At 57.0% G+C, this 18379-nt stretch overlaps 1 protein-coding gene across 2 annotated transcripts; it reads left to right on the top strand.

The window, feature by feature from the left end:
* The first annotated feature begins 6098 nt into the window (after window positions 1–6098).
* Window positions 6099–16900, top strand: CCNQ (cyclin Q). Of its 2 annotated transcripts, none has more exons than XM_077146630.1 (5): window positions 6099–6306; window positions 8741–8924; window positions 10470–10602; window positions 11971–12198; window positions 16258–16900. In XM_077146630.1, the coding sequence occupies exons 1-5, from the start codon at window positions 6189–6191 to the stop codon at window positions 16345–16347; spliced, it is 753 nt and encodes a 250-aa protein (XP_077002745.1). In that variant the 5' UTR covers window positions 6099–6188; the 3' UTR covers window positions 16348–16900. The 2 variants fall into 2 exon arrangements, with proteins under 2 accessions (XP_077002745.1, XP_077002746.1); XM_077146631.1 differs by having other exon boundaries at window positions 16318–16898.
* The last annotated feature ends 1479 nt before the right edge of the window (window positions 16901–18379 follow it).

The raw sequence follows: 18379 nt of genomic DNA, 5'->3' as shown, positions 1-18379 counted from the left end.
CACAGAGCAGGGTGGAGAAGGAGGGAAAGGTGAACAGTGGATGTATGGCCTGTTCTCTGCCCTCGGAACCATGGCCAGGCTGTGGGTGGGAGGGAAGCAGTCATGAAATACAAGATCCCAAAGACCTTTCTTAGATTGTGGCAGGGCCACACGAGGACACAGCGTGGGGACTTGACTGCCCCTGGAGGGTGGGTGCTTGAGGCTGAGCAGGTGACAGGAGACCTAAAGGGCAAGTTACCCAGCTGAGGCGGGGGTGGGGGGGTGACTGCCGAGAACATTCTAAACAGAAGGAGTGTCCCGTGCAAGTTCTGGAAGGAAGCTCTAGGGACTACGAGGAGGCTGCCTGGTATGGGGAGCAGTCCCATGTCAGCGTCCTGGTGGCCACGGACAGGCCCTGGACTACGTGGGGGCCTTGGAGACCATAGCAGATGAAAATAAACAAGCAGGATGGGCTTCCAATGTGGGCGTGGCCCCTGCCCCCACCCCGTCCTGGGCCCAAGGCCACCCACGGGTCCTCCCACGCGAAACCGCTGGGAATTGGGCACTGCGGGGAGTGCACCCCAATACCCTCACTCTGGCCCCCGTCCCTTCTGAGAGCTTCTCCCTCACCCCTAGACGGCGGCGTGCTTCCACAGCTATTTCTTGATGTGTTGATTTAGATCTTCTCTATTGCCTGCCTTCCAGGAGAGCTGAGGATTCGGTTCCCTGCCCAGGGAAGAAACAGCCCCATCCTTTCCCCCAAGTCCCTGCTCTTGGGGTGGGGTGGGTGGTGGTGGTAGAGGTGCAGGGTGTGACACCTGAGCTGCTGGGCTGACCCCATGCTCTTGGGGTGTCCTGCTTTCCTCCCTCCCGCACTTACCCCCACGCTCCCCCTCCCACTCCCCTCCCCACGGCCCTCTGCTCATTCCTCAAACCATGGAACAGTTACTGCCCCATGCCCACTGACCCCCCATCCCAAGGGCTGCTTCCTGTTTCAGGGGGACATGGTTCTCAACTAGGCTTGTTCAATCACATTCTCCCTCCAGACTTTGAACTTCAGAGACAGAGTCAATGAAATGCTGGGGGACGCCTAAGCGAGAGTCTCAGCAGCATTGGCTCCGGGGCTGAAGATCCTGGAGTGGGGAAGCCATGAGGAAGGCGAGAAGGGGGGTCCCCCAGCTCAGCCATGCAAACGGGAGCCCAGAGACGGTTCTGTGAGGGCACCGGGGATGGCTGCAGGTAGGGGATGAGGCCAGTTTGGGACAAGAGAGGAGGCACTAGCCCAGGAGCAGGGTGGCATAGGGGCAGCCCCCGGACTTCTAGGAGCTAGATTTTTTATACCCCTTGTGTTAGCTTTCTAGATGCTGGAATGCGATATCCGAGAAACAGAACGGCTTTTAAAAGGGGGGAATTTATTAAGTTGCAAGTTTACAGTACTAAGGCTGTGAAAATGTCCAAATTAAGGCATCCAGGGAAAGACAGCTTGGCCCAAGAAGGCCAGTGAGGTTCAGGGTTTTTCTCTCAGCTGGAAGGGCACATGGTGATGCCTGCTAGCTTTCTCTCCAGGCTTCTTCAACAGCTTTCCCAGAACTCTGTGGGTTCTGGTGGCTTTCGAGCTTTTTCCAAAATAGTGCCCCCTTAAAAGGCTCCAGTAAGCAACCCCATCTTGAATGGGTGGAGACACATCTCCATGGAAACCATCTAATCAAAAGTTACCACCCACAGTTGGTGGATCACATCTCCATGGGAACAACCAGAGAGCTTCCACCAGCAATACTGAATGAGGATTAAAGGGCATGGCTTTTCTGGGGTACATAATAGCTTCAAACCAGCATACCCATGTTCTTTTCCTCTGTTTTATTTCCCACATGTCCCGGACCAAGGTTCTGTCTGCTCAGGCTTTCTATTCTCCACCAGCAAGGGTTAAGAGGGGCCCAGCACATTGGAAGTGACATCCCTGTCCCCTGGGCAGCCTCAAGTTCATCCACATGTGCCAAGGGTGAGGACCCCAGACAGCCCCGTCCTGAGCACGCTCTACTTGTGTTGTGGAACTGACCACACACTGGGCGGCTGAAAACAACAGAAAGCTGCTCTCTCGGTTCTGGAGGCCCAAACTTCAAAGTCGAGGTGTCACCAGGGTCACCCTCCTTCTGAGATCTCAGGGTGGGGTTGGGGGATCCCTCCTGCCTCTCCTAGGGGCTCTTCTCGGGCCTCCAGGAGGTTGTGGCTTTGGGCTGCACCACTCCCATCTCCACCTCCATCTTCACACGGCCTCCTCCTCCTCTCCTGCCTGTGTGTTGCCTCTTCTGTCTCCTCAGGACATCTGTCATTGGATATAGGGCCCATCCCAGGTAATCTGGGATGACTTCATCTCAAGACCCTTGGTTTAGGTTTATCCACAAAGACCATTTCTCCAAGCCAGGCCCCAGTTCTGGGTTCCGGGGCTCAGGACGTGGACACACCCTTTGGGGGGGCCACCATTCACACCATCCATCCCCCCACCCCCCCACGGAGCGCCTTGTCCCGGGCCTGTGTCTGCATTGCTGGCAGTCTCTGCTCACCTCCCCTTCTGATCACCTTGTGGCTCCACACACCCTCCTGCCTCACTCCCTCACCCAGGAGCTCCTGGCCCGACACTTCGGGCACCCACAGAGACTGGGTGCCCCCCAGGCTCTCGCTTCGCCTTAAAGGCCCTATCCCCCCCTCTCCTCTTTCACACTCCTCAATCTCGAATCATGCCTCGGGTCCTTGACCTCTTCTCACCCCTCAGCCCTCAGCCACTCTCTCCCATGGGTGCACCCTAGACCTCGTCAGTACCAACAGCTGCAGCACCCCTTACCCCCTTTCTATGGGCCTCCTTCTCTGACCACCACCTTCTTTTGCTCGGGCTCACGGAGTCGGTGGCCCAGTCTCTGGCATGCGTGTCTCTGGGCCACCAGATCCCGCCAGCATGTGCTCCTAGACAGAGTGGAACTGTGTGATATCCTGGGGGGGGGGAAGCAGTGCCACCAAGGTCTCCCTGTGGCTGGAACTGTGGCATGGAGCCAGAGAGCAGAAGTACCCTTGGAGAAGGATAGGTGAAAGCTCCTGGAGTTCTCTGCTTGTCAGAATGGAACCGCAGGTCATTCCTCAGGGCCGTCCTGCTTTGCTCCAGTAGGGGGACCACAGTGGGACTGGCAGCTGTGAGTGGCATCCCCTTGGGCCCGGGACCCCTCGTGGGACCTCTGCCGGTGGTTTGGTGGGGCCATTGCAATGAGCTGCTCTTAGGAGCCAGGAAGTCATCCCCTCCCCCTCCCCCAAAACCCCATACCCATTAGCAGCCCCTGTCCCCTGCCCCCAGCCCCTGGCAAGCAATGGGCAGAGGCAGGAACGGAGGGGGAGCAGGGGGTGGGAGGGGAGCTAGGGGAGTGGGCCCCGGTGTCCGAGAGAGGAAAATGTTGGGGCAGGAGGGAGTATGTCCTGTACTCCTACCCCAAATCTGGTTTAGATGCTGAGAACAATGACACAACACAACACACACACACACACACACACAGACACCTGGTGAAAAGGTTTATTACATGCATACTAGGGTTTTCTGGGGAGGGCGGGGCAGGCCTCCCAAATGGATTTGAAAATGGCCTGAATGTAGGAAAAGGAGACAGGCTTGAGGTTTTATGAGGGTCACCGGGTGAGGCCAGGCTGAGGGTGCCCACATGTGGGAACGGGCTTGTGAGGTTTTGAAACTCCTGCTGGAGCACAAGGAGGGGGCACCTGGGCTCTCTCATCAGCAGGCCCAGCCGGGGGCAGAAGGGGTGGAGGGAGGCAGGGGTGAGACTTAGAAGCTGTCAGCAAACATGGAAATGGAGTCAGACCCTGAGCACTGCAAAGGCTGCCGGGAGGGATGACCGGGCAGAGTGGGCTGCTTGCTCGATGGCCCCCTGCTCTCCCCTGTCACCCTGCCTTTGCCCAGGGTCTCCTCCCCACCCCAAACACCTGTCCCCTCTTTCTCTGCCTCTTTTGTGAGTGACAACTCCAAAGCTCTATTTCCTGACCCACTCACTCACTCAATTCTTTTTCCCCCAATTGATTTTATATTTTGTCCCCCCCCCATTACTTATCTATTTTTTATCCATACTTTTTTACCCATCTGTCCATACCCTGGATAAAAGGAGCATCAGACACAAGGTTTTCACAATCACACAGTCACATTGTAAAAGCTGTATCATTATACAATCATCTTCAAGGATCAAGGCTACTGGAACACAACTCTGCAGTTTCAGGTACTTCCCTCCAGCCTCTCCACTACACCATATACTAAAAAGGGATAGCTATATAATGCATAAGAATAACTTCCAGGATAACCTCTCGACTCTGTTTGAAATCTTTCAGGCACTGATACTTTATTTTGCCTCATTTCTCTCTTCCCCTTTCGGTCAAGAAGATTTTCTCAATCCCATGATGCTGGATCCAACCTCATCCCGGGAGTTCTGTCCCATGTTGCCAGGGAGATTTACACCCCTGGGAGTCATGTCCCCCGTTGGGGGGAGGGCAGTGAGTTCGCCTGCCATCACTCTCTCACTTAATGGTTGCGCTGGAGCAAGGGAGTGGGGTGGATGTAATAAATGTAAGGGGTACATGTAAGGGTGAGCTAGGCAAACACGCGCTCTGTCTTCTGCTCACAATGACTCACCCCACATCCACCTGTGCTCAGGGGAGAACCCCAGAGCTCTGACAGCAGGGGACACCCCATTTGGGGCAATGGAGACAGGGGGAAGTGGATGGGGGCTCAGGGGCCTCCCCGGCCTTGGGTTCTGGCCCTACCAGTAAAGAGCACTGGCTGCCGGCTTGGCAAGGGGTCCCCTGCAGTGGGAGGGGGTGCGGTCTCCAGGGCTGCTGCCTCACATTGGGGCTCGGCGAGTTCTCACCCCCTCCACTCCCTTTTGCTGGGCCCCTGTGCTCCAGAAAGACCCAGACCGGGCCTGAGAAGGGCGACTGGATTTGGGGGATGGGGCGGGGGGGGGGGGTGCCTGTGTGTGAGTGTGGGTGTGTGTGTGAGAGAGGAACGTATGACGTGCATGTGCGGGCATGCTCTTGGGTGTGTGCACGCAGGTGTGCGGGTATGTGGGCATGTTTGTGTGCACCTGAGTGTGCACGTGTGTGCACGTGGGGGAGAGAGGGAGAAGGGAAGCTGACTTGCCTTTAGCATGCTGGGGAGCGGTAGGAGCCTCGCACTGCTGGGGAGTCAGGCAAAGACACAGACGGGGCGACAGCATGCTCAAGGCGTAACAGGGACGGGCAGCACAGGGGCCTGGGGGCCCTGAATCCCCCCCTCCCAACATGCACACACGCGTGCACACGCTCGGACTCAGTGCAGAGGCCCCAAGGGAGGTGGGGGAGAAGGCCGTGGGGGGAGGGATCCACGGCCGGGGCAGAGCATGTGCGAAGACCAGTGCGGAGCTGGGAGACCACTGCCCCTGGGGTGACGGGGGAGCTGCCCAGGGACCCTCGCTGTGGGAGGGACAAGGCGGTGGGGCCCGAGGCTAGCGAGCGGACGGGTGGCACCCCCTGGGTGTGGGGCCCCGGCCTGCGCTTTCCCCTGATGGGAAGCGGCTCCTCCCAGAAACCCTTTCGGCAGGGTCAGGCCCGTTCGGCCTGCGCGTTAGGAGGCCCGCCCTGGCGGCCGGTGTTCTGGACCGAACCCGCCACCGTGACCTTGAGCGGGGTGGGAAAGGGTCTTGGCAGATGAAACTGAGTTAAGGCGCTCAAAACGAGATTACCCTGGATTATCCGGGTGGGCCCTAGTCCAGTGCCAAGTGTCCGTAGGAGAGCACAGAGAGGACGCCCAGCGGGGACGACCCTGTGAAGACCGAGGCAGGGATGGAGGCACGCAGCCCGCAGCTCCCAGAAGTTCCCAGGAGATCCCACCTTGAGGCTCCCGGGGGCGGGGCCGGCGACTCCCAGGGGAGGGGCGAACACACGCAAACGGCCGGGAGGCGTCGGCCTCTGCGCCTGTGCCTGCGCCTGCGCCGTCGCCCGGGCCCGCTTCTGCCTGGGGGCCGAGGCGCTCCGCTGGGGCGGGGCGGGGCCTGCGGGGGCGGGGCCTGCGGGGGCGGGGCCTTTCCCGCGCGCCCGCCCGCCGTCCCGCGACGACCCCCGGAGCCCGCCTCCTCCCGCCGGGGGCGGCCTTCCCTCCCGCTGGGTGTCGTGGGGCCGCGGGGCGGGGTCTCATGGAGGCCGAGCGTCCGGCCGGCGGCGGCGAAGGGCCCGTGGCGCCGAGGGCCCAGGGGCGGCCGGCGCCCGAGGCGAGGGTGCACTTCCGAGTGACGCGGTTCATCATGGAGGCAGGTAACCGCCGCCCTCCCGCGGCCGGGCCGGGGCCGGGGCGGGGTCGGCGGGGCTGGCGCGGCCCCCTTGGCGAACGGCGCGGTGGGGGGTCCCCCTGCCCTGCCTGGGCCCGCCGAACCGGGGGCGCTGCAGGGAAGCGCCTCCGGAGGGCGGGAGGACGCGGAGAAGGCGGCGGCCGGGCTGAGGGGAACAGGCAGGGCCTTCCGGGTCAGAGCCACCCTGGGCGGCGGCCGGGCCCCTCGGCCGCGTCCTGCGCACCAGGCCCTGAGCTGGTGCCGCTAGTCCCACTGCCCAGATGGGCAGAGAGGCCCCGAGAGCAGGAGTGGGACAGGAGCGACCCCCAGCCCCCTAGCCGGGAGGTCTGGCTCTGGTACCGAGTGTCAGGGAGCCTTTCGCAGCCCGCTCATGTCGAGTCCCGTCACACCGAGGACCCAAGGTGCAGCCTGTGGCCTGAAGCCTGGCAGGGCAGCCACATGGCGTCGTGTGCCCCTGCTGCCAAGGCCAGCACCCTGTTTCCGTGCCAGTCAAGTCTGGCGGACAGGAGTGGTTTCATTCCCTTATTGGTCGTGTGCCCCTTTTTTGGAGGGGGCGGGGAGGAGTTGGATGACTTTGCTTCCAGTTCAGGGTGGATGGAAAGTCTGATAAACTGGGCAGGACCCTTAATCCCACATGGGTTTCAAATCGACTTTAATTTCCAGGAAGGGTTGCCAGGCAGGCTAAGGAAGGCTGGCAGTGCCACCTCATCTGCTCACAGCCGTTGGCTCCAGGCCTCCATGTCAACTGGCCAAGCATCCTACTCTTTAAGGGTTTGCTGTAAAACAAGGCTGGGATGTCGGGCATGGCAGCACCACCTTCTCTGGCACCTTTGGGGATGACAGGTCCAATATGGAGTCATCTATTTAACCGAAGCTTTGACTTTGAAATGCTAACAGTTCTTTGAGTTAACAGTTTCAAAGGAATTATTTCTAAAAATATATTGCATAGGCCCTTGCCTTCTGTGCTGGGCTGAATAAGGCTCCACTCCTCAGTCTAACCCCCCCACCCCCATATGTCCACATCCTAATCCTGGGAACTTTACCTAGCAAAAGGGATTTTTTTTTTTTATTGAACATACCAACATACAAACACCAACATTCTTACCATGTGATCATTCCATTCATATATATATATAGTATATATAATCAGTATCTCATGTTACCACAGTTGTATATTCATCATCATGATCATTTCTTACACCATTTACATCAGTTCAGAAAAACAAATAACAAGAAAACAGAAAAAAATCCATACATATCATACCCCTTAACCTGGATTAAGTGTTTTGAGATAGGGAAGTTCTCCTGGATTACCCGGGTGGGCCTGATGGGATTGCAGTGGTCCTTATAAGAGGGAAGCAGGGGTCTCAGAGGAGAAGGCCCCGTGAGGAGGGAAGCAAAGTTGGAAGCTGACACACCACTGGCTTTGAAGATAGAGGAAAGGGGCCACAAGCCAAGGAATGTGGGTACCCTTAGAAGTTAGAAAAGGCAAGGAAGTAGCTTCTTCCCTGAGAAGGAAGCAGGCCTGCCCACACCTTGGGTTTAGCCCCCTAAGAGTCACCACAGGCTTCTGACCTCCAAAACTGGAAGAGAATAAATTTGCATTGTTTTAAGCTGCAGGGTTTATATAGTTTACAGCAGGGACCTAATGCAGCATCTTGGGTAATCTTAAGGAATGACTGTTGGTGGTTTTCTACCTTCTTCATTTGGTCTGTTGAATGTTCTAGAAGCTTCTTCTGTTGCTCACTCTGGTCATTGTGAATTTGTCCTGAAAGTATTTCAAAATAAAAAAAATTGAAAAAAACACAGACTGCTCTGTTCTGCTTTGTGTTGTGCATTTGGCTCGCCTTCCAGGTCATTGGTCCACCCCAGGGCCAGACTGTTTCCATCGGGGTTGCTTTCTTCTGCCGTGGCTGTGGCTTCTCATGGCAGTTTCCCTGCTTGCTTTCCTTTCCTTTTCTAACCTGTGGAACAGGAAAGCAATACTGAGAATGATCTTTTACTTTAATGGCTGGACTTGAGGGGCATCTGTTCTGGTGGCTCATGGACCTCTTTTCCCTCCTGTCGTCTTGGTGGGATTTTGGTCAGGCGAGGTGCCGGGTGGGCAGCTTCCAGATGGATGCCGCTGCGGTCAGGACAGATCCAGCTACATTTGACTAGGCTTCCTTGTGGCTTTGGCTCTGTGGCTTTGGCTTCCCTGAGGCATTGGTGTCCGAGAAGCCTGGCTCTAAGCCCCTTGGCCCCCTAGCCAAGGGAAGGACCTTGTGGCAGCTATCATCTAGGCTGTGAGTTCTTGGTCCCATGTGGTCAGGAGCTGGGCCCCTTTGGAGCCCAGCCCAGCCTCTGCTGATCCCAGCGGGTGGGCACTGAATTGACGTGTGCCTGCTTTCTTTCTCTAGGTGTCAAGCTCGGGATGCAGTCCATTCCGATTGCCACTGCTTGTACCATCTACCATAAGTTTTTTGGCGAGACCAACCTGGATGCCTACGACCCTTACTTGGTTGCCATGTCTGCCATTTACTTAGCCGGCAAGGTGGAGGAGCAGCACCTGCGCACTCGCGACATCATCAATGTGTCCAACAGGTAGCGCTGCCCCACCCCCTACGGCCAAGCCAGCTGGGAGCACAGGGCAGAGGGGACGTCATACTGGGCCTGGCCGCAGGGTGCCAGCAGTTAATCCAAGAAAGCCTGACCAGCCCCAGTGCCACCACTGACTGGGCCTCAAGCCGAAAGGACTGTTGATGAAGGCAGGAATGAGCCTGGAGCGCCAGTAGGCTAGGGGCCATGGCAAGCCTCGAAGGCTAGTCCTTGGGAGGGTAGAAGTGGGTGGCAAAGAGGGTGGCACAGGTGCCACTGGGGCCTGAGCAGAGGAAGTGCAGGGAGGGAAGTGTTGGAGAAGATTTGTCCACAGTCTTGGACACGACGGGTCCAGACAGGGATGGCTAGAGGCAGAAAAGCACTGGGTGCCCGAGGCCAGTATGCCACACATGGTGTGGGGACACGGCCCCAGAGGGACAGGTGTCTTACTGAGATTAGGCAGGAGTCACATGCTGCTTGGGAGCATCTCTCTCTGGCACAGGTCCACTTGGTGATGGTGACTGGCACAGCTAGAGCCCAGCAGGTCCAGCTGGGTGGTAGGCCACGCCGATGCCTCAGGCTTGTAACTTGTGGAAAGTTACTGACTAGCAGTGCGTCACTGGCCTTTCCAGGAACGCTATAATCATTAGGAAAGAAAACCATTCTGTGTTACTGCTGCTGCTTTCTTTAATAAACAGGTAACAGAAAAAGCACTTGCCACCCCCGAAGCATGACAGGTTCACTGGGTACAGAGGAAGGATGAGATACAGACAGGCAGGGGAGCTGAGGAAGGGCGGCCAGAGGGCCCCCGTAATTGCTTGTGCCACAGCAGGGAAGGCCGGCCAAAGGGGAAGTTGTGTGGCTCCTAATTAGACTTGTGCCCAGGGGTGGGATTTGTGGGGAAATTGGAAAATTTGAGTGACAACCCAGGGTGAGGTGGGGTGTGAGTCATTGCTAGACAACGGCGATCACTTGAGTCTGAATCTTGTTTGTGTGTAGTTTGGTGCACCTAACATATGCAGCAGTGGCAGTACCGGGAACGCATGCGATGTAAATAAGGAAAGAAAGATCTGGAAGGAAGGAAAGAAAGTTCTGGGAAATCTAAAACTGAGGAAACATTTGCCTGAGTGTTACAGTTAAATAGTTTCTTGGGTGCAGGGAGAAAGCTCCAGGTGGTCAAAAACCTCTAAGAATGCCCTCGGCGCCTGGCCACGTGTAGCAGGACGCGTAACTGGCATGTAGAGATGTTCTTTATCGTCCTTCCACACGGACCAAAGCCCTTTACGTTTGACATCTTCCTGGAGGACATGGGGATAGCCCATCGGGTTATGGCCAGAAGCCAGCTGCTTCTGTCTGTGGGTTACCTTGGTGGTGTAGCTGAAGGATGACTCTCCAGATGATAGAAACAGCAATCCAACACTAATCTACGGCAGAGGCACACTGTGGGTTTTTGTTTTCCCATCAGGGAACTTCAGGGCCTCAGGGCATCCTGGCCAACCTGGTACTCGGGAAACTTCCCTCGCGAGGCCCCGTTGCCCTTTCCCCACCCAGGTACTTCCACCCGAGCAGCGAGCCCTTGGAACTGGACTCCCGCTTCTGGGAACTCCGTGACAGCATCGTTCAGTGTGAGCTCCTCATGCTGAGAGTCTTGCGTTTCCAGGTCTCCTTCCAGCACCCGCACAAGGTATGGGGGCTCGGGGGGCACGATGCAGGTCCTTGTGACACTCACAGGCGGACGTGGTGTTGACACACGAGGCAGCGCCTCCTGTGGCTCTGTGGTGGCGGACAGAGCGAGGCTCGGCAAGCCACGGGAGGCACAGCCGGCGGTGTGACCTGCGAAGTTCCTGTCCCTGTGAGTCACTGTCATGCCTGGGTGCCCCTCTCCAGCTCAGCTGTGTTGAGAAAATCCATGAGGAAAGCCAAGTAGCTCGAGTTGTCTAGTATGCTTTAACTTCTAAGAATAAGTCCAATTAGAAGAACCATTGAAACAAAAGAGAAAACAAAAGAGGACAGTCCCAGCTCTTCAGAGCTTTCAGATATGATCCTGCAGTGCCTCAGAGCCATAGGAAAGCAGCTTGCCAGGGGGACTTGCAGAGAGAGATGGAGGAGCCGTGAGTGGGTCTCGCAGGATTTCCTACCTAGGATTTCCAACCACTGTTGTTTTCAGGGGGCATAAGGCTCAGTAATGCCTGGGGGGTGGGGTGGGGGTGGGGCTGGAAGGCTGGAAGGCTGGAACCAGTCGGCGTGTGTGGAATGGAATTGTCAAGATGAACTTAAGAAAAGATAGTCCTTGGGCGTTTGAGGACACGTGTGCAGGTTGTGAACTGATAGTGCTGCCTTGCTTTAGGCATTCCGGACCCTTCCCTGTGCTTTAGTCAGGGTGAGAGCCTGGGATTGGATTTAAAATAATGGCGGGAACTGTGCCGGGGCGAGTTCAGGCCTTTCCCATGCACTCGCCAGTTTGTTGGCACGTTGCCGGAGACTTGGGCAAAGCCTGTGTCTTCTGGGAGTAGCAGCTGATCTGCAGGGGTGAGCAGCGTCATCTAGATGTTAGCACCTGAGCAGTCACTGCCTGAGGTTCTGGGGCCCTCCCTGAGAGACTTTGGTCATTGGCAGACAGGTGCCTTGCACCCATTTGGCACCTAGGCCTCCAGCCAGGGTCCCAGGGCACTTTGCTTCTGGTCAGACAGCTGTCGAGTGAGCCAGAAGACATCAGGGTGGGCAGCATGAGTCCCCAGGGTGGCCGGCTGTGGTGGGCGTGGCATGGCCAGAGCTGGGCCTGCCTGAAGGGTGAGAGGGTGGCTCGGGGATTGGTGGTAGAAAGGACTTGAAGCCAAGGGAGCAGATTCTAGCACGGCAGGAAGGGATGAGGCGGTGGGCCCACAGGGCTTTTCCAGAGCACATAGGATGCCCTTTGAGAATTAGAAGCCAGGAGGCGACAAGATCCCATTCGGGCTGGATAGAGTCCACTGTTGACTGAGGCCAGGGAGGGTGCAGTGGACGGTGGGGCCAGGGTTTCGAGGGAGAACGGCCCACCCCTCTGTCTCTGCAGTACCTGCTCCACTACCTGATTTCGCTCAAGAGCTGGATGAACCGCTACAGCTGGCAGCGCACGCCTCTCGCCATCACCGCCTGGGCCCTGCTACGGGACAGCTACCACGGAGGCCTGTGCCTGCGCTTCCGGGCCCAGCACATTGCCGTGGCAGTGCTATCCCTGACCCTGCAGCTCTACGGTGTTGAGGTGCCCGCTGACGCTGAGGCCCAGAAGCCCTGGTGGCAGGTGAGGGGGCCGTGTGGGGCACCCGCCTGGCCGTCCGCTGAGGCCCGGCAGAGCCGCCGTTTAACTGGGTGCCACAAGGGCCTATTTGTCCGTCATCCAGGGAGACGAGGGTGCTTGATGCGAACCCAGGAGGACAGTCTGAGGCCGGCTTTCTCCCCCTCGGCACTGCCTGCGGCTGGGCCCGGATCCCTCTTTGCTGTGGGGGCCCATCCTGGGTACTGTGGGATGTCCAGCAGCATCTCTGGCCTCCAGGAACACCCCTCCAGCTGTGACAACCAAAAATGTCCCCACACATCGCCAAATGCCCCCAGGTTGGGGCAGAGACTGCCCCCATCGAGAACCCCTGGTCTAAGCTTGGAGCTTCAAGCGCTTTGATTGAGTTGCGTGGAGACTTGGGATAGGTGAAAGGGGAACACATTTGGTTTCATGTCACATATATACAGGAGGCTTTAGAAATAGGTACACAGGGTAGATCAGATGGGTGAGGGAGAGAAAGGAGAGACAGAGAGGATGGACAGAATTCCTGGTCTCACACCAGCCCTACTGATTCTGAGATACTATTTTTTAAAAAAATAATAACTCTAGTTTTTAGAGCAGTTTTAGTCTTACAGGAAAAGTCCCTGAAAAGTACAGAAAGTTTCCATATTCCCCACCTCCCTCCCCATCTTGTACTGCACAGTACATTGCTTATAGTTGATGGGCCAGTATTAATTCATTGTTTGTTATCAAAGTCCACAGGTCGTATCAGGGTTGGCTCTACGTGTTGTGTTGGCTTTGACCAACACATGACACCAATGGGTCCACCATGACACTGTCATGCAGACCTGCCCCTGCACCCCAGGCAGCCACCAGTCTTTTTACTCCCTCTCTCGTTTTGCCTTTTCCAGAATATTCTAGTGGAATCATAGCGTTCTCTGGCCTTTTCAGACGCACTTCTTTCCCTTGGCATTGAAGCTTCGTCTAGGTCTTTTCATGGCTTGACAGCTCATTCCTTATCACTTAATATTCCATCGTGTGGACATGCCACTGTTTGTTTTTAAATTCTGTTTTGGAAAAGTGCTTCTCAGCTGGTTTTGACACATGGTCCCATGCCGTGTTTGGCAGGCACTTGACTTGATGACTTGTGCTGTTCCTAGATGATTTTTTTTCCGGAGAAGTCCCAGTGTTTTCTCAGAAGTGGAACTTTGAGATCATTTTACTTTTTCCCTTTTCCAGACTTGAAGTTTGCTGTTTCTTTCTTCATCACGCCTCATTTATCGGGCATTGTTGTAGAATGAGATTCTGTCTAAGGAAATTTTTAAATAATGGAAGGTTTTGCTTCTCTATGCCCCGCTCCCACCCCATTGCATAAAAGGAAGCCTTGGAAGGCAATCTTTCTAAAATATGTCATTTACTTGTTGGACTTTGAAAGCAGAGGTCGGCCGCCTGAGCCTTCAACCGGGCAGCTCTCCCCTGACGTCCGCTGGCTGCCTCTGCGCCTGCTGCAGCTCTTGGCTAATGTACCCCTCTCTCCAGGAGGCCACCCCACGTCATCCATTTCAAGTAGACCCTCTCCTGATGCCCCCTGTTTCCTGGCCTGCTTGCTTCCTATGGCAGAGCGCACCTTGTATGGATTTCTCTCGTGTGTGTCGCCTCTCTAACCGCCCCCCCCCAGGCTATGCACCCCGAGGGCGGGGGTTTTGTCCTAAATTGACTGCCACATCTCAGGTGCCTGGTGCTGGCATGCAGTAGGTGCTCACATATCTTTGAACAAAGGAACACACAGCCCCAGTCCTGGACATGGAGCAACCCCTACGCTGTTGTGGTGGCAAAAGACGACACCTGTCTGTGTAGAGAGAGGGTGTTTCCCATGCAAGCTTCTTGGCGGGGTGAGGATGTCAGATGGAGTTCCCAATTTCTTTCTCGAATTTCTCTGTGGCATCAGTTGGTGCCGTCCTGGCCCCTCTGCTGCTTCCCCCTGAGCTCTGGCCCGCCGCACCACATTGTCTGCCCTCTCGCCAACATCTGTCTGTCTGTCGACTTTCTTTTCTCTTAACTTCCTCCCAAGTTCCCCTCTTACTGCCTCCCATTCCAGCCCTCCCTAGGAAGAGCCGAGGAGCCCTCGCTTATTTCTCTGGCCCTAGCCATGTGCAAGCCTCTTCACAAAACTAACCAGTAATTGCGAAAGCGGGGAAGAAGTTGTCCCTTTTGGGCTGGTGGTCCCACACCTCAGCCCTCACCAGCCCTTCTTAAAGTGTGCTGAACTCGGCTGGGTCGGGACCATGGGTGTGGGGATCCTGCAGCACAGGCACTCCCTACACAAGTCGCCTTCTGACAAGTGGCCCCCAGCTATGGCCCCAGCCCGTTCTGGTGCCAGAAGGGGTACGTCTCATCTTGGAGATAGCTTTCCTTCTCTCTTGCTCTGAGAGACCATGTCACTTCTTGCAGGAATGAGCTGTCAACTCCCCCTGTGTTCTGCCTCCTGCCCTCCTACCTTGCTCCTTGTTGGAATTGCAGAAACACCAGAGGTCACCAGGCACAATTCTGGAAACTTCCACAGATGTCACTTCACCAGATATTGTCTGGAGAGATTTTTGTCTGAAATCAGGGAGGATGTTTTTTATTGCCAGGCACCACTGCTTTGTGTCCCTCAAACAGAGACACTCTCCTGGCATAGAAAGGGGGGAGTTCCTGAGCATGGGGTGGAGACAGGCTGGCAGGCCTTCTCAGTCTCTGAGGCTACCATTGTCTCCCTCTGGGCTTGACACTGTGATCCTACCCAGGCTTTTGCCCTTTGTCAGGTGCCCTGGAATTGCCACCTGCCCTGGACAGTCTTCTAACAGTCCCCTTTCAGCTGGCAGTTTCTGGTCACTTCTCAGTGGGTGTTTTTCAGGACTCCAGGGCAGTGTGATGACGTCCGGGACAATGTGGACAAGCTTCCTGAGCTGGAGCTTGGGGTTTCTAGGTCCCCATCTTCCTGAGGCTGCGGCCCTTAGAGGGGCCTCGTAGTCTTATGCGGGAGTGATCCCAGATCTGCTTCCTGCCTTGGCTCAGCTCAAGGCCTTGACCTCTGCCCCTTGTTGGCTGCTTGGTCCCCCAGGGTGGCCACAGCAGCCAGGCAAAGGCTGGCTTTGATTTTATTTCCCTTGTTCTCGGGGCTCCCCAAGACCACCCAAGGGTTCACAGGAGTCAGCAAAGCGGCTAGACTGATGGTTTTCGTTTGTGACAGCACAAGCACGCAGATTAGAATCTGCCAGGGAAAAAGTCGCCTAGGGCAGGATTTGGGGGGCCCAGTTGTCCCCTCCCGGTGGGGTTGTGTGGCAGTGCCTAGGCCTCCTGGCCACTGTGCATGACAACCCGCACGGGAACACAGGCCACACCGGGATAGGCCGCATGGGGGCAGGTCACCCAGGGCTGCTCACCCGAGCCTCAGGGTCCAGGGTTGGCTGGGGGTGGGCATGTAGGTGGGGGGCTCCGGCCTGGCTGACCTCAGTGATGCAGCCTCCGGTCCCTGTGGGGGCCCAGCTGACCCGGCCTGGCCCAGGGCCCCCACCGGGCATCATGTTCTTGGCCTGGGCTCTTCGGCCAGCCCCGGGCCCCAGGTGTACAGTGAGAGTCTTATCAGGCAGGACCGTCTGAGGGCTCGGAGGTCGTCTCCCTGGGCCCCTGGCACCCCTTCCAGTGTCTCAGCACTGCTGTGCATTTTAGAAGGTCTGGTTCTGATGCGTGTTCTGCAGGGACCAGGCTAGGGGAGGGCAGGGTCTGGGAATGGGCTCTATCCTCTTCCCTCGCCCACATCCCCAGCAACCCTGGACCTGCCCCCAACTACCTGTGTACCCTTGGACAAGTCTCCTCTCCTTCCTGGTCAGACACCAAGGTTCTTGCCCCCGGAACGTTCTCCGCTCTGTGGCCTTTGAGCAGCCTCAGCGGGGTGTGTGACAGCCCCCACCGCCATGCCATGCTCCGTGGGCCCTTCCCCATCCTCCCTGGTGATGCCGGGCACGTCCCGGCTTGGTGGTCCATGACCTGGGCTGAGCTGGAGCGAGTCTAACTGGAGCCTGTTTTCCTTCTCCTTTCTAGGTGTTTAGTGACGACCTTACCAAGCCAATCATTGATAACATTGTGTCTGATCTCATTCAGATTTATACCATGGACACAGAGGTCCCCTAAGGCCCTGGGCCAGGCCTGTCCAGAGAGAAGCCCGGCACGGTTTGGCTACGGACTGGACTTGCCGGGCCGGCTGGGGCAGCTCCCCCACGTCGCCGCGAAGGCTGCTCCCCAGAGGACTGGTGGGGAGGAATGGTTTTGTGCTGCTGGAGACGGGTTGGTGACGATGCTGACTGCCACCGCGCGTGGTTTGCGCACCACCCGGCCCCCATGGCCGTGGCGCAGGCGAAGCGGGTGGGCTGGGGGCACACTCAGGGTGGGGGCGCAGCGGGTCTGCACCAGCTTTTGCCCTTCACGGGGACTCAGACGGCATTTGAGGCGTGACTTCGTTGAAAGGAGACTCAAAATGACACAGTGGACTGGACCCCTAGGGAGGTTTTTTTTTTTACAGCCAGATTTCTAGCAAGGATGAACGTGCCACATTGATGGAATTTTATTTTACGTAATAAAAGTTGATGCAAATCAGCACAGACCCCCGGACTCTGCTCTCTTCTGCTCATGCAGCCCTCGGGGTGTTGGCGGGGCTGGGCTGGGGTGGGGGGCCTCTGTGCCTCCACTGCCCATGGAGCCCTTGCCCGGTTGAGGAGACTGGTGTTCTGGGACGTCCCCGGGGCCCTCTGGCTGTCACTTCCTGGTCCTCGCTCCCATTTTCCTGGGCCTGGTGTGGGTGGCACCGGAAGCTTCTTTGTGGGTGGGCCACTGCTTTTGGAAAGAGCACAGTCACAGCGTGGCAAGTGGGGGGTTAGGAAATAGCATTTTCATTTCAAAAAGCCTACTCTGATCAAAATGTAGTGAGAAAATCAGGACTTTTTTTTTTTTTTTTAATGTTAAGCCAGTGAGTCCTGATGGGGAGTTCACAGCGCCATAGAGCTCTGGCGCCCTCTGGCTCACCACTCCAGATTTCCTTCTGGAAAGGACCGTTGCTGGGTGCATTAGACAAACAGTTCTCCTGTGGACCCCCATGAAGGCATGCCGTGGGGACTCTTACTTGGCACCCGAGGGTGGGCATCTTGGGCCATTTCCCCCACTTGGGACATTGTTGCCCGGGAGGATGGGCCCCTGGACCCCAGCACCCACAGCACCCATTGTGGCTGCCATGGGGTCTTGCAGTGGCTGTTTCAGTGGCACGGCCTTGCCTGTCCCCATGGTGGGGTGGTGCACAGAGGGGTCACATGCTGATGGCAAGTCATGCAGGGGGGTGGTGTGAGTCTCCCAGTTATCGCATGACAGTGCTGTCACCCTCCTGAGAGGGTGGCCTGACCTCTGCTTAACAGAGCGCCTCTGGGTGATGGATCTTAAAGCTCTACCCGGCATGGTCTCACGCCTCAGCTCCTGTGGCTGTCTACTTTGTCACTGAACAATGTTGACTGGGCACCTGTGAGGTGCCAAGGACTGTTCTAAGCTGGGGGAAATGGCAGGGAACCAAGCAGACAAAACCCCCTGCCCCCCACGAAGCTTCCTGAGGATGAGGGGAGGGAGCCCTGAGAGCAAGCGCTAAGGGGGAAAGAAGGTGGCGAGGGTGGCCGGCTGTGGGTGCAGGCCTAACCCTGGGGTCACATCTTCACTCGTCCAGCACTCGCTGATCAGACACCTGCTCCGCCCCAGGCCCCGACCAGCTGCACAGTACAGGGCACGGGATTCCAGCTCGTATTAGCCCATGCATCTAGAACTTTCCTGCTGTGATTGGACACGGCGGCAGCCCTCTGTTGCCGCCTGCTTTTGCCATCCAGTGTGCGGCACATCTGCACGTGCTAACTGCTTTGGGTTCTCCCCTGCCCGCCACCCTGCACCCCTGCCCCTCCTGCTCCTAACGGCTCCTTGAGCTCTTCCCACTTAGTCTTGATACTTGGTCCCCTTTTCTATGGTGATCGCTTGCTGACAAGTGTGCCTGTCCATCTTAAATTGGAACTTGTGAGGACAAGGCCGGCGGCCCCAGCAGCTGACTGAGGGGGCTCCAGGCAATGGCGGGCAGAGGGCCAGGGGCCCAGCCTTCTCTGGTTTCCACGTGCCCCGCCTCGGCTGTGCCTTTGCTCCC

The sequence above is a fragment of the Tamandua tetradactyla genome, chromosome X, assembly GCF_023851605.1.
Source record: "Tamandua tetradactyla isolate mTamTet1 chromosome X, mTamTet1.pri, whole genome shotgun sequence".
In the NCBI taxonomy this organism is placed as follows: Eukaryota; Metazoa; Chordata; class Mammalia; order Pilosa; family Myrmecophagidae; genus Tamandua; species Tamandua tetradactyla.
This window is presented reverse-complemented; position numbering and strand designations above follow the sequence as displayed.